The following is a 14,025-nucleotide window of genomic DNA, read 5'->3' as shown; positions in this document are numbered from 1 at the left end:
ATTTTTGTGCCATTTTTGTGCCATTCGGTGCCATTCGGTGCCATTCGGTGCCGTTTCGGTGCCTTCGGGTGCCGCGCAGGGACCTCCGCGGGAACCCGTTCCGCTGCGATTGCCGCCTGCGCTGGCTCCTGCGCTGGATGGGCACCCGCCCCTCCCCCACCCCCCCCGAGGGCGGCGGCCGCTGCCGAGGGCCCCTCCCCCACCAGGGCACCCCCCTGGCCCTGCTGAGCCCCCGGCAGCTCCAGTGCCACCGGCACGGTAACTGGGACGGACTGGGAGGGGACTGGGAGGGATTGGGAGGGGCTGGGAGGGGATTGGGAGGGGACTGGGAGGGACTGGGAGGGACTGGGAGGGACTGGGAGGGGACTGGGAGGGATTGGGAGGGGACTGGGAGGGACTGGGAGGGATTGGGAGGGACTGGGAGGGACTGGGAGGGATTGGGAGGGACTGGGAGGGGACTGGGAGGGATTGGGAGGGACTGGGAGGGGACTGGGAGGGGACTGGGAGGGATCGGGAGGGGACTGGGAGGGGACTGGGAGGGATTGGGAGGGACTGGGAGGGACTGGGAGGGATTGGGAGGGGACTGGGAGGGGATTGAGAGGGACTGGGAGGGACTGGGAGGGGACTGGAAGGGACTGGGAGTCACTGGGATGAACTGGGATATACTGGGAGGGGACTGGGAGGGGACTGGGAGGCACTGGGGGGGATAAAACCCGTTGGGTTTAGGGTGAAAAATGGGGACTTTAGGGGTGAAAATGGCACTGGGAGGGGACTGGGTTATACTGGGAGCCCCTGGGATGGACTAGGTTATACTGGGAGGGACTGGGAGGCACTGGGTTATACTGGGAGGGGACTGGGGGGGGGAAAACCTGCCAGGTTTAGGGTGAAAAATGGCGATTTTAGGGATGAAAACGGCACTGGGAGGGACTGGGAGGGAACTGGGAGGGACTGGGGGTGTCCCTGGGGTGTCCCCGTGTCCCCAGGGTGTTCCCAGGATGTCCCCGAGGTGTCCCCGTGTGTCCCCGTGTGTCCCCCGTGTGTCCCCGTGTGTCCCCGTGTGTCCCCCGTGTGTCCCCGTGTGTCCCCGTGTGTCCCCGTGTGTCCCCGTGTGTCTCCGTGTGTCCCCGTGTGTCCCCCGTGTGTCCCCGTGTGTCCCCGTGTGTCCCCGTGTGTCCCACGCTGTCCCCAGGGTGTCCCCCGTGTGTCCCCGTGTGTCCCACGCTGTCCCCAGGGTGTCCCCAGGGTGTCCCCCGTGTGTCCCCGTGTGTCCCCCGTGTGTCCCCGTGTGTCCCACGCTGTCCCCGTGTGTCCCCCGTGTGTCCCCGTGTGTCCCCGTGTGTCCCCCGTGTGTCCCCGTGTGTCCCCGTGTGTCTCCGTGTGTCCCCCGTGTGTCCCCCGTGTGTCCCACGCTGTCCCCGCGTGTCCCCCGTGTGTCCCCCGTGTGTCCCCGTGTGTCCCCGTGTGTCCCACGCTGTCCCCGCGTGTCCCCAGAGCTGCGGCCGTTCCAGTCTCTGCCGTTCTCGTCGCTCGGGGCCGAGCCCTTCGCGCTCGGGGGCCACCCGGGGGTGGCCCTGGCCCAGCCCGCGGCCGGAGCCTGCGCCCTGCTGGAGTGGGACCAGCTCGGGGGGAGGTTCCGGGCCCCGACCATCATCAACAGTGAGAGAAAACGGGGCAAAAACGGGGGAAAACGGGGAAAACGGGCGAAAAATGGGGAAAAATGGGGAAAAATGGGAAAACGGGAAAAACGGGGGGGAAATGGGGGGAAATGGGGTGGGAGTGGAACCAGCTCGGGGGGAGGTTCCGGGCCCTGACCATCATCAACAGTGAGAGAAAACAGGGCAAAATGGGGGGAAATGGGAAAAAACAGGTGAAAAATGGGGAAAAATGGGGAAAACGGGAAAAACGGGGGGGAAATGGGGAAAAATGGGGAAAATGGGGGGAAAAGGGGTGGGAGTGGAACCAGCTCGGGGGGAGGTTCCAGGCCCCGACCATCATCAACAGTGAGAGAAAACGGGGCAAAAACGGGCGAAAAATGGGGGAAAACGGGGAAATTGGGGAAAAATGGGGAAAAAATGGGGGGAAAATGGGGGGAAATGGGGTGGGAGTGGGACCAGCTCAGGGGGAGGTTCCAGGCCCCGACCATCATCAACAGTGAGAGAAAACGGGGCAAAATGGGGGGAAAACGGGAAAAAACAGGCGAAAAATGGGGAAAAATGGGAAATGGGGAAAAACGGGGGGGAAATGGGGAAAAACAGGGGAGAAATGGGGGGAAAATGGGGGGAAATGGGGTGGGAGTGGGACCAGCTCAGGGGGAGGTTCCAAGCCCCGACCATCATCAACAGTGAGAGAAAATGGGGCAAAAACGGGGGAAAACGGGAAAAAACAGGCAAAAAATGGGGGAAAATGGGGAAATTGGGGAAAAATGGGGAAAAATGGGGAAAAAATGGGGAAAAAATGGGGGGAAATGGGGTGGGAGTGGGACCAGCTCAGGGGGAGGTTCCGGGCCCCGACCATCATCAACAGTGAGAGAAAACGGGGCAAAAATGGGGGGAAACGGGAAAAACGGGGGAAAAATGGCATAAAAGGGGGGGAAATGGAGGGAAAATGGGGAAAAATGAAGGGAAATGGGGAAAATGGTGAAAACCGGGGGAAAATGGTGAAAAATGGGCAGAAATGATGGAAAATGGGAGGGAAGTGGGGAAAAATGGGGAGAACTGGGGAAAACGGGGGAAAATGGAGGGAAAATGGCAAAAACCAGTGAAAAAATGGGGAAAAATGGGAAAAATGGGGAGGGGAAATGGGGGGGAAATGGGGGAAAATGGGGTGGGGCTGGGAAAAAATGAGGGGAAATGGGAAAAAAAGTGTGTCCCCAGTGTCCCCAGTGCCCCCAGTGTCCCCCAGTATCCCCAGTGCCCCCAGTGTCCCCAATGTCCCCAGTGCCCCCAGTGTCCCCAGTGTCCCCAGTGCCCCCAGTGTCCCCAATATCCCCAGTGTCCCCCAGTGTCCCCAGTGTCCTCAGTGTCCCCAGTGCCCCCAGTGTCACCAGTGCCCCCAATGCCCCCCAGTGTCCCCAGTGTCCCCCAGTGCCCCCCAGTGTCCCCAATGTCCCCAGTGTCCCCAGTGCCCCCAGTGTCACCAGTGCCCCCCAGTGTCCTCAATGCCCCCAGTGCCCCCAGTGCCCCCGAGTCCCCACCAGCCCCACATCTCCAATGTCCCCGATGCCCCCGCCAGCCCCGCGGTCCCTCCGACCCGCCCTTGTCCCCCGTGTCCCCGCAGGCTCGTCCCCGGTCGCCTGCCACCCGCTCCCGGTGGGTGACACCCTGCTGGTGGTGGTGGCCCAGCTCGGGGGCGGCTCCTGGGTGTGGCGCCGCTCGGGCGGCCCCGGCTCGGCCTTCGTGCGCCACCAAGCCCTGGGCAGCGGCCACCTGCGGCGTCCCCACGCCGTGGCCGCCGCCCGCCTCGGCGGCCACCTGTACCTGGGGGTGGCCGACAGCTCCAAGGGCGGCACCAGCACCGTGTTCCGCTGGGCTTCCGGAGGCTTCTACCCGCACCAGACGCTGCGGCCATGGCACCGCGACACCCACCTGGAGTTCCTGGAGCTGGGCGGGCGTCCGGCGCTCGTGGTGTGCAGCGGGCAGCGCCGGCCGCTCGTGTACCGCTGGAGCGGCGGCAGCTTCGCGCCCCACACCGACATCCCCCACGTGCCCGACGTCTACGCGGCCAAGCACTTCCGCGTCAGGGGCAGCGTCTTCCTGTGCCTCACCAGGTTCCTCGGCGACGCCAAGGTGGCCGGGGACGGGGGCACAGCGGGGACGGGTGGGGACGGGGGCACAGCGGGGTCGTGGGTGCGTGGGAAGGTCTGTTGGGGTCCATTGAGGTCATGGGGTTATGGGGGCCACTGGGGTCATGTGGTCACAGGGGGTCGTCAGGGTCATGGGGGTCATCAGAGTCATGGGGGTCATCAGGATCATGTGGTCATGGGGGTCATCAGGGTCATGGGGGTCATGTGGTCATGGAGGTCATCAGGGTCATGGGGGTCATTGCTGTCATGTGGTCATGGGGGTCATCAGTGTCATGGGGGTCATCACTGTCATGGTCATGGGTCTATGGGGGTCACCATGGGGTCCATCAGGGTCACGTGACCTCACTGATGACCCCATGACCTTGTGTGCAGGTGATGAGCTGGGAGGGCTCTGACCCAACCCGACCCATCCCAACCCATCCCAACCATCCCAACCCATCCCAACCATCCCAACCCATCCCATCCCATCCCATCCCAACCCATCCCAACCATCCCAACCCATCCCAACCATCCCAACCCATCCCATCCCATCCCAACCCATCCCAACTCATCCCATCCCATCCCAACCCATCCCATCCCAACTCATCCCATCCCATCCCAACCCATCCCATCCCAACCCATCCCATCCCAACCCATCCCAACTCATCCCAACCCATCCCATCCCATCCCAACCCATCCCAACCCATCCCATCCCATCCCAACCCATCCCAACTCATCCCAACCCATCCCATCCCATCCCATCCCAACCCATCCCAACCCATCCCCATCCCAACCCATCCCATCCCAACCCATCCCATCCCAACCCATCCCATCCCATCCCAACCCATCCCAACTCATCCCAACCCATCCCATCCCATCCCATCCCAACCCATCCCATCCCATCCCATCCCAACCCATCCCATCCCATCCCAACCCATCCCATCCCAACCCATCCCAACCCATCCCATCCCATCCCAACCCATCCCAACCCATCCCAACCCATCCCATCCCAACCCATCCCATCCCAACCCATCCCATCCCATCCCAACCCATCCCAACCCATCCCAACCCATCCCCATCCCAACCCATCCCATCCCATCCCCATCCCAACCCATCCCATCCCATCCCAACCCATCCCAACCCATCCCATCCCCATCCCAACCCATCCCAACCCATCCCATCCCCATCCCAACCCATCCCATCCCATCCCAACCCATCCCAACCCATCCCAACCCATCCCCATCCCATCCCATCCCAACCCATCCCATCCCATCCCAACCCATCCCAACCATCCCATCCAACCCATCCCATCCCATCCAACCCATCCCAACCCATCCCATCCCATCCCCATCCCAACCCATCCCATCCCAACCCATCCCATCCCCATCCCAACCCATCCCATCCCCATCCCAACCCATCCCATCCCATCCCAACCCAACCCATCCCATCCCATCCCATCCCATTCCATCCCATCCCATCCCAACCCATCCCATCCCATCCCATCCCAACCCATCCCATCCCCATCCCAACCCATCCCATCCCATCCCACCCCAACCCAACCCACCCCAACCCATCCCACCCATCCCAACCCATCCCAACCCATCCCATCCCACCCATCCCCAACTCATCCATCCAAACCATCCCAACCCATCCCATCCCATCCCAACCCAACATCCCACCCATCCATCCAACCCATCCCAACCATCCACCCATCCCATCCCATCCCAACCCATCCCATCCCATCCCAACCCATCCCAACCCATCCCATCCCAACCCATCCCAACCCATCCCATCCCATTCCATCCCATCCCATCCCAACCCATCCCATCCCACCCCAACCCAACCCACCCCAACCCATCCCATCCCAACCCATCCCAACCCATCCCATCCCAACCCATCCCAACCCATCCCATCCCAACCCAACCCATCCCAACCCATCCCATCCCAACCCATCCCATCCCAACCCATCCCAACTCATCCCATCCCAACCCATCCCATCCCAACCCATCCCAACCCATCCCATCCCATCCCAACCCAACCCATCCCAACCCATCCCATCCCAACCCCATCCCAACCCCATCCCAACCCATCCCATCCCATCCCATCCCATCCCAACCCATCCCAACCCATCCCATCCCATCCCAACCCATCCCATCCCAACCCCATCCCAACCCATCCCAACCCATCCCATCCCAACCATCCCACCCATCCCAACCCATCCCCATCCCAACCCATCCCATCCCATCCCAACCCATCCCAACCCATCCCATCCCATCCCAACCCATCCCATCCCAACCCATCCCAACCCATCCCATCCCATCCCATCCCAACCCATCCCATCCCAACCCATCCCATCCCATCCCATCCCAACCCATCCCATCCCATCCCATCCCAACCCATCCCATCCCAACCCATCCCATCCCACCCCATCCCAACCCATCCCATCCCATCCCATGACCCCATCATCCATCCCATCCCATCCCATGGTCCCACCCCATCCCACCCCACCCCCAGGTCCCATCACCCCCCGGCGCCCCCGCTGACCCCGCACCCTCCCCACGTGCAGGTGATGCGCTGGGAGGGCTCCATGTTCCGCGAGGTCCAGCAGGTGCCGGCCCGCGGCTCGCTGGTGTTCCAGCCGCTGACCCTCGGTGGCCACCGCTACGTCCTGCTGGGCAACGACTTCGCCCCGAGCCGCGTCTTCCGCCTGGGCCCCGGCGGCCACCTGGAGCCGGCCCAGGACTTGCCCGCGCCCACCCCCCGCGCCTTCGTCCCCGTCACCGTCGGCCAGCGCCACTTCCTGGTGGCCTCCAGCTTCAAGGGGGCCACCCAGATCTACTGCCACGTCACCGAGGACATCGGGACCTGAGCGGAAATGTGGGGACGGTGGCCACCAGGTCACCGAGGACATCGGGACCTGAGGGGACATCTGGGGACAGTGGCCACCAGGTCACCGAGGACATCGGGACCTGAGGGGACATCAGGGGACAGTGGCCACCAGGTCACCGAGGACATCGGGACCTGAGGGGACATCTGGGGACGGTGGCCACCAGGTCACCGAGGACATCTGGACCTGAGGGGACATCTGGGGACGGTGGCCACCAGGTCACCGAGGACATCGGGACCTGAGGGGACAGTGGCCACCATGGCATTGTGGAGATGGGGACATGGGGACAGTGGCCACCAGGTCACCGTGGATACAGGGATGGGAGGGGACATCGGGGGGACACCAAGGGAACATCTGGGGACAGTGGCCACCACGTCCCTGGGGAGATGGGGACATGAGGGGACACCGTGGGGATGCGTGGTGGTGGCTTGAGGGACGTGGGGATGGTGGCCACCGCAGCATCACGGAGCTGGGGACATGGGCACGGTGGCCACCAGGTCACTGAGGACATCAGGACCTGAGGGGACATCTGGGGACAGCGGCCACCAGGTCACTGAGGACATCGGGACCTGAGGGGACAGTGGCCACCATGGCATCGTGGAGATGGGGACATGGGGACAGTGGCCACGAGGTCACTGAGGACATCGGGACCTGAGGGGACATCTGGGGACAGTGGCCACCACGTCCCTGGGGAGATGGGGACATGAGGGGACACCATGGAGACACGTGGTGGTGGCTTGAGGGACGTGGGGATGGTGGCCACCGCAGCGTCACGGAGCTGGGGACATGGGCACGGTGGCCACGAGGTCACTGTGGATACGGGGACGTGAGGGGACACCAGGTGACACGTGGTGGCAGCTGCAGGGACGTGGGCACGGTGGCCACCGTGGCGGTGCAGAGATGGGGACAGCGGTGCCACCGCGGGGCTGCAGGGACGTGGGGATGTCCCCGTGGGCTCGGTCACCTGAGGGACGCGGGGACATCGACCGGACACCAACAGGGACCTGTGGGGCCACCCCCAGCCCAGGGTCCCCAAAGCCACCAGTGACCCAGTGTCCCCAAGGCCACTGGTGGCCTGATGTCCCCTCCTGGTGCCACCATCACTGACCCGATGTCCCCTCCTGGTGCCACCATCACCCTGATGTCCCCAAGGCCACCATCACTGACCCGATGTCCCCTCCTGGTGGCGCCATCACCCTGATGTCCCCAAGGCCACCATCACTGACCTGATGTCCCCAAGGCCACCAGCACCCAATGTCACCACTGGCCTCGTGTCCCCTCCTGGTGCCACCATCACCTCAATGTCCCCTCCTGGTGCCACCATGGCCCCGATGGCCCCAAGGCCACCAATGACCCAATGTCATCACCAACCTGATGTCCCCAAGGCCACCGGCACCCCGATGTCTCCTCCAGGTGCCACCATGGCCCCGATGTCCCCAAGGCCACCAGCACTGACCTGATGTCCCCTCCTGGTGGCACCATCATCCTGATGTCCCCAAGGCCACCAGCACCCAGTGTCACCACTGGCCCAATGTCCCCTCCTGGTGCCACCATGGCCCCGATGTCCCCAACGCCGCCATCGACCCGATGTCACCAAGGCCACCATCACTCAGTGTCACCACTGGCTTTGTATCCCCTCCTGGTGCCACCATCATCCTGATGTCCCCAAGGCCACCATCACTGACCCGATGTCCTCTCCAGGTGCCACCATCATCCTGATGTCCCCAAGGCCACCATCACTGACCCGATGTCCCCTCCAGGTGCCACCATGGCCCTGATGTCCCCAAGGCCACCAGCACTGACCCAATATCCCCTCCTGGTGGCACCGTCACCCCGATGTCCCCAAGGCCACCAGCACCCGGTGTCACCACTGGCTTCGTGTCCCCTCCTGGTGCCACCATCACCTCAATGTCCCCAAGGCCACCAATGACCCACTGTCCCCAAGGCCACCAGCACCCCAGTGCCCCCTCCTGGTGCCACCATGGCCCTGATGTCCCCAAGGCCACCAGCACCCCAGTGCCCCCTCCTGGTGCCACCATGGCCCTGATGTCCCCAAGGCCACCAATGACCCAGTGTTGTCACCAACCCACTGTCCCCAAGGCCACCAGCACCCCAATGTCCCCTCCTGGTGCCACCATGGCCCTGATGTCCCCAAGGCCACCAGCACCCCAGTGTCCCCTCCTGGTGCCACCATGGCCCTGATGTCCCCAAGGCCACCAGCACCCCAGTGCCCCCTCCTGGTGCCACCATGGCCCTGATGTCCCCAAGGCCACCAGTGACCCAATGTTGTCACCAACCCACTGTCCCCAAGGCCACCAGCACCCCAATGTCCCCTCCAGGTGCCACCATGGCCCCGATGTCCCCAAGGCCACCAGCACTGACCCGATGTCCCCTCCCAGTGCCACCATGGCCCCGATGTCCCTGTGTCCCCTCCCCCAATGACCAAACCCCCTTCTTTTCACTCTTTTTTATTCATTGTCCTTTTGGGGACATTTGGGGACATTTTGGGGGGGGGTTCAGCCCCCAAAATAAACCCGGCCCCTCCCCCCCCCCCCGCTGTCACCTCTTGGGGACACCTGGGGACACCTGGGGACAGCTCAGCACGAGCTGGCGGCTCCTGTGGAGAGACGGGGCGGGCTCAGGGTGGCACCGTCCCCCAGTGTCCCCCCAGTGTCCCCAGTGTCCCCCCAGTGTCCCCAGTGTCCCCTCAGTGTCCCCCAGTGTCCCCCAGTGTCCCCAATGTCCCCCCAGTGTCCCCCCAGTGTCCCCCAATGTCCCCCAGTGTCCCCAATGCCCCCCCAGTATCCCCAGTGTCCCCCAATGTCCCCCAATGCCCCCCCAGTATCCCCAGTGTCCCCAATGCCCCCCAATGTCCCCCCAGTGTCCCCCCAATGCCCCCCCAGTGTCCCCAGTGTCCCCCAGTGTCCCCAGGGGGGAGGGGACGCTCACCTGTCCCAGCCAGCGGTGACAGCTCCGGGGGGGGGCGGCGGCGGCTGCGGGGGAAGGGGGGGGAGGGGACACCTCAATGTCCCCCAGTGTCCCCAAATCCCCCCAGTGCCCCCAGTGCCCCCCAGTGCCTCCAGTATCCCCCAGTGCCCCCCCCAGTGCCCCCCAGTATCCGCCCAGTATCCCCCAGTACCCCCCAGTGCCCCCCAGTGTCCCCCCAGTGTCCCCAGTATCCCCCAAAGTCCCCCAGTACCCCTCCACTGCCCTCCAGTGTCCCCCAGTCCCCCCAGTATCCCCCCAGTGCCCCTCAGTGCCCCCCAGTGCCCCCCAGTGTCCCCCCAGTGTCCGCCCAGTGCCCCCCCCAGTGCCTCCCAGTACCCTCCAGTATCCCCCAGTTCCCCCCAGTACCCCCCAGTGCCCCCCCAATGTCCCCCAGTATCCCCCAGTATCCCCCAATGTCCCCCAGTGCCCCCCAGTGCCTCCCCAGTATCCCCCAGTGCCTCCCAGTACCCCCCAGTGCCCCCCCAATGTCCCCCAGTGCCCCCCAGTACCCCCCAGTGCCCCCCAGCGCCCCCCCGTGCCCCCCCACTGCCCCCCAGTGCCCCCCCCGTGCCCCCCAGTGCCCCCCAGTGCCCCCAGTCCCACCTGGCCTTGCTCCGGCACTTGCACTTCCCACCTGAGGGGACCCAAAGGGGGCGTCAGGGACCCCCCAGGGGACAGCGGGACCCAAAGGGGACAGAGGGACCCAAGGGTGGCACTGGGACCCAAGGGTGACACAGGGACCCAAGGGTGGCACTGGGACCCAAAGGGGACAGAGGGACCCAAGGGTGGCACTGGGACCCAAGGGTGGCACTGGGACCCAAAGGGTGGCACTGGGACCCAAAGGGGACACAGGGACCCAAGGGTGGCACAGGGACCCAAGGGTGGCACTGGGACCCAAAGGGGACACAGGGGTGGCCCAGGGGGTGGCCCAGGGGGTGGCCCAGGGGTGGCACAGGGGTGGCACAGGGGTGGCACAGGGGGGGCACAGGTGGCCCAGGGGGTGGCCCAGGTGGCCCAGGGTGGCACAGAGGTGACACAGGGTGGCACAGGTGGCACAGGGGTGGCCCAGGGGTGACACAGGGGTGGCACAGGGGGTGGCCCAGGGGGTGACACAGGGGTGGCCCAGGTGGCCCAGGGGGTGACACAGGGTGGCACGGGTGGCACAGGTGACACAGGGCTGGCCCAGGTGGCACAGGGTGACACAGGGGTGGCACAGGGGGTGGCCCAGGGGGTGACACAGGTGACACAGGGTGGCACAGGTGGCACAGGGTGACACAGGGGTGGCACAGGGGTGGCCCAGGGGGTGACACAGGGTGGCACGGGTGGCACAGGTGACACAGGGCTGGCCCAGGTGGCACAGGGTGACACAGGGGTGGCCCAGGGGGTGACACAGGGTGGCACGGGTGACACAGGGTGGCACGGGTGGCACAGGTGACACAGGGTGGCACAGGTGGCACAGGGTGACACAGGGGTGGCCCAGGGGGTGGCCCAGGGGGTGACACAGGGTGGCACGGGTGGCACAGGTGACACAGGGTGGCACAGGGGGTGGCCCAGGGGGTGACACAGGGTGGCACGGGTGGCACAGGTGGCACAGGTGGCACAGGGTGACACAGGGGTGGCACAGGGGTGGCCCAGGGGGTGGCCCAGGTGGCACTCACTGAGCAGGACGATGATGCCGACCACGCTCAGCACCGCGGCCACCACGAGGCCCCCGACGCGCAGCTGGCACCAGTCTGGGGGCACAGAGCGGCACCTTGGGGTGTGCCCGGGCCCTCCCAGTAACCTCCCAGTTCATCCCAGTAACTCCCAGTGCCTCCCAGTAACCTCCCAGTCCCCTCTCAGTCCCTCCCAGTTCCCCGCACTCACCATACTCGAAGGGACTGGGGGCATCTGTGGGGGGAAGGGAGGGGTCAGAGGAACCAGTACGGACCAGTATAAACCAGTACGGGACAGTATAAACCAGTATAGACCACTAAGGACCAGTATAAACCAGTACACACCAGTGCAAACCACTATGGACCCCTCCTCCCAGTGTAAACCAGTATGGACCAGTATAACCACTATGGATCCCTCCTCCCAGTGTAAACCAGTACAGACCAGTATAAACCACTGTGGACCAGTATAAACCAGTATAGACCAGTATGGACCATTATAAACCACTATGGACTCCTCCTCCCAGTGTAAACCAGTACAGACCAGTATAAACCAGTACGGACCAGTATGAATCATCCCTCCCAGTATAAACCAGTACGGACCCGTACGGACACCCCCTCCCAGTATAAACCAGTACGGACCCGTACGGACACCCCCTCCCAGTATAAACCAGTGGGGACCAGTATGCACCCCGGCCTCCCAGTAGAAGCCAGTGTGGACCCCCCTCCCAGCAAAAACCAGTACAAACCAGTATAAACCATTACAGACCTCCCCCTCCCAGTATAAACCAGTATGGCTCCTCTACCCCAGTATAACCAGTATGACCCAGGCCATTCCCAGTACAGCCCCTCCCCCTCCCAGTCCCTTCCAGTCCCTCCCAGTTTGTCCCAGTCACTCACCGGGGGGGTCCCCTCTGGCCAGGGACAGAACTGGGGTGGGGGAAGGGGGCACCAGTTAAACCAGTTTGGGGCGGTCACTGGGCCCAGTCCCGCCCAGTAACCCCTGAAATCAACCCAGTCCCTCCCAGTCCCTCCCAGTCCCCTCCCAGTTCCCTCCCAGTCCCTCCCAGTCCCTCCCATTTCACCCCAAATCCCTTCCCAGTCCATCCCAGTCGGTCCCAGTCCCTCCCAGTACCTCCCAGTATCACCAGTGCCCCGAGGCTTTCCCGCTCCATTCTGTGACCTTTGACCCCTGGGGGAGGAAGGGAAATTCCAGAGGGAACTGGGAGGGACTGGGAGGAACTGGGAGGGGACTGGGGGGGGACTGGGGGGGGACTGGGGGGGGACTGGGAGCGGGGGGTGAGTCACTGGGATTCCTGAGCAGGGCGGGACTGGGACAAACTGGGGGGGACTGGAACTGACTGGGGAAATTGGGAGGTTACTGGGAGGGCCTGGAGCTAACTGGGAGCAACTGGGAGGGACTGGGATGGACTGGGGAGTACTGGGAGGGGACTGGGAGGGGATTGGGAGGGACTGGGAGGGGACTGGGAGGGGACTGGGAGGGACTGGGAGGGGATTGGGAGGGAACTGGGAGGGAACTGGGAGGGAACTGGGAGCGGGGGGGTGAGTCACTGGGATTCCTGAGCAGGGCGGGACTGGGACAAACTGGGGGGGACTGGGGGGGACTGGAGCTGACTGGGAGGGACTGGGCGGGGGGGGGGGGAATTGGGGGGGACTGGGAGCAACTGGGGGCTACTGGGAGCAACTGGGGAGGAAGTGGGGGGTAACTGGGATGGACTGGGAGGGACTGGGGATAAGTCCGAGGTAACTGGGAGGGACTGGGGGATAACGGGAGTTACTGGGATGAACTGGGAGGGACTGGGGGGTTACTGGGATGGACTGGGGGGTTACTGGGATGGACTGGGAGGGACTGGGAGGGACTGGGGGCTTATTGGGATGTTACTGGGATGAACTGGGAGGGACTGGGGGGTTACTGGGATGTTACTGGGATGAACTGGGAGGGACTGGGGGGTTACTGGGATGTTACTGGGATGAACTGGGAGGGACTGGGGGGTTACTGGGATGAACTGGGAGGGACTGGGGGTTACTGGGATGTTACTGGGATGAACTGGGAGGGACTGGGGGGTTAGTGGGGGGTTACTGGGGTGAACTGGGAGCGACTGGGGGCCCCACTCACCTTCCCAGAGCAGCCACGGGGAACTGGAAATGGGGAGGAGAACTGGGAGGGGGCGGGGCCGGGGAGGGGGCGGGGCCACAGAGGAGCTTCGGACTGGGAGGGACTGGGGGATACTGGGGATACTGGGAGTGATACTGGGGGCGATACTGGGGATACTGGGGGCGATACTGGGGGGGATACTGGGGATACTGGGGATACTGAGGGATACTGGGAGCGATACTGGGGATACTGGGAGCGATACTGGGGGGGATACTGGGGATACTGGGGGATACTGGGAGCGATACTGGGGAGCGATACTGGGGAGCGATACTGGGGAGCGATACTGGGGATACTGGGAGCGATACTGGGGGCGATACTGGGAGCGATACTGGGGGATACTGGGGGATACTGGGAGCGATACCGGGGGATACTGGGGGATACTGGGAGCGATACCGGGAGATACTGGGAGCGATACTGGGGGATACTGGGGGATATACTGGGGGGCACTGAGCCAGACTGGGAGCAGTACTGGGGATACTGGGGGATACTGGTCCAGACTGGGAGCGATACTGGGGATACTGGGCCAGACTGGGCCAGGAAA

At 64.1% G+C, this 14,025-nt stretch overlaps 2 protein-coding genes and 1 long non-coding RNA gene across 3 annotated transcripts; 2 read left to right on the top strand and 1 right to left on the bottom strand.

The window, feature by feature from the left end:
- The first annotated feature begins 49 nt into the window (after nucleotides 1-49).
- On the top strand, nucleotides 50-9,214 carry LOC116439089 (leucine-rich repeat LGI family member 4-like). Its single transcript, XM_032098177.1, has 7 exons — nucleotides 50-258; nucleotides 1,492-1,656; nucleotides 3,277-3,785; nucleotides 6,348-6,626; nucleotides 6,679-6,968; nucleotides 7,218-8,740; nucleotides 8,841-9,214. Exons 1-5 carry the CDS (start codon nucleotides 138-140, stop codon nucleotides 6,700-6,702), a joined length of 1,098 nt encoding a protein of 365 aa, XP_031954068.1. The 5' UTR covers nucleotides 50-137; the 3' UTR covers nucleotides 6,703-6,968; nucleotides 7,218-8,740; nucleotides 8,841-9,214.
- Nucleotides 3,793-4,095, top strand: LOC116439092. Its single transcript, XR_004238048.1, has 3 exons — nucleotides 3,793-3,911; nucleotides 3,948-3,983; nucleotides 4,019-4,095. It is a non-coding gene; the product is annotated as an uncharacterized LOC116439092 (long non-coding RNA).
- Nucleotides 9,121-13,493, bottom strand: LOC116439090 (FXYD domain-containing ion transport regulator 3-like). The gene is made up of 7 exons (XM_032098179.1): nucleotides 13,446-13,493; nucleotides 12,444-12,500; nucleotides 12,209-12,238; nucleotides 11,523-11,546; nucleotides 11,315-11,389; nucleotides 9,618-9,661; nucleotides 9,121-9,285 (listed from the first exon to the last, which is right to left on the bottom strand). Exons 2-7 carry the CDS (start codon nucleotides 12,481-12,483, stop codon nucleotides 9,127-9,129), a joined length of 372 nt encoding a protein of 123 aa, XP_031954070.1. The 5' UTR covers nucleotides 12,484-12,500; nucleotides 13,446-13,493; the 3' UTR covers nucleotides 9,121-9,126.
- Between the last annotated feature and the right edge of the window lie 532 nt (nucleotides 13,494-14,025).

The sequence above is a fragment of the Corvus moneduloides genome, unplaced genomic scaffold, assembly GCF_009650955.1.
Source record: "Corvus moneduloides isolate bCorMon1 unplaced genomic scaffold, bCorMon1.pri scaffold_98_arrow_ctg1, whole genome shotgun sequence".
Taxonomy (NCBI): Eukaryota; Metazoa; Chordata; class Aves; order Passeriformes; family Corvidae; genus Corvus; species Corvus moneduloides.
This window is presented reverse-complemented; position numbering and strand designations above follow the sequence as displayed.

Coding starts and splice junctions, on each gene's coding strand:
- LOC116439089 (XM_032098177.1), top strand. CDS start 138: ATGGGCACCCGCCCCTCCCCCACCCCCCCCGAGGGCGGCGGCCGCTGC. Junction 1,657..3,276: donor GGCCCCGACCATCATCAACA/GTGAGAGAAAAC, acceptor GTGTCCCCGCAG/GCTCGTCCCCGGTCGCCTGC. Junction 6,627..6,678: donor CCACCCAGATCTACTGCCAC/GTCACCGAGGAC, acceptor GGTGGCCACCAG/GTCACCGAGGACATCGGGAC.
- LOC116439090 (XM_032098179.1), bottom strand. CDS start 12,483: ATGGAGCGGGAAAGCCTCGGGGCACTGGTGATACTGGGAG. Junction 11,547..12,208: donor GGCCAGAGGGGACCCCCCCG/GTGAGTGACTGG, acceptor TTCCCCCCACAG/ATGCCCCCAGTCCCTTCGAG. Junction 9,662..11,314: donor CGGCATCATCGTCCTGCTCA/GTGAGTGCCACC, acceptor CTTCCCCCGCAG/CCGCCGCCGCCCCCCCCCGG.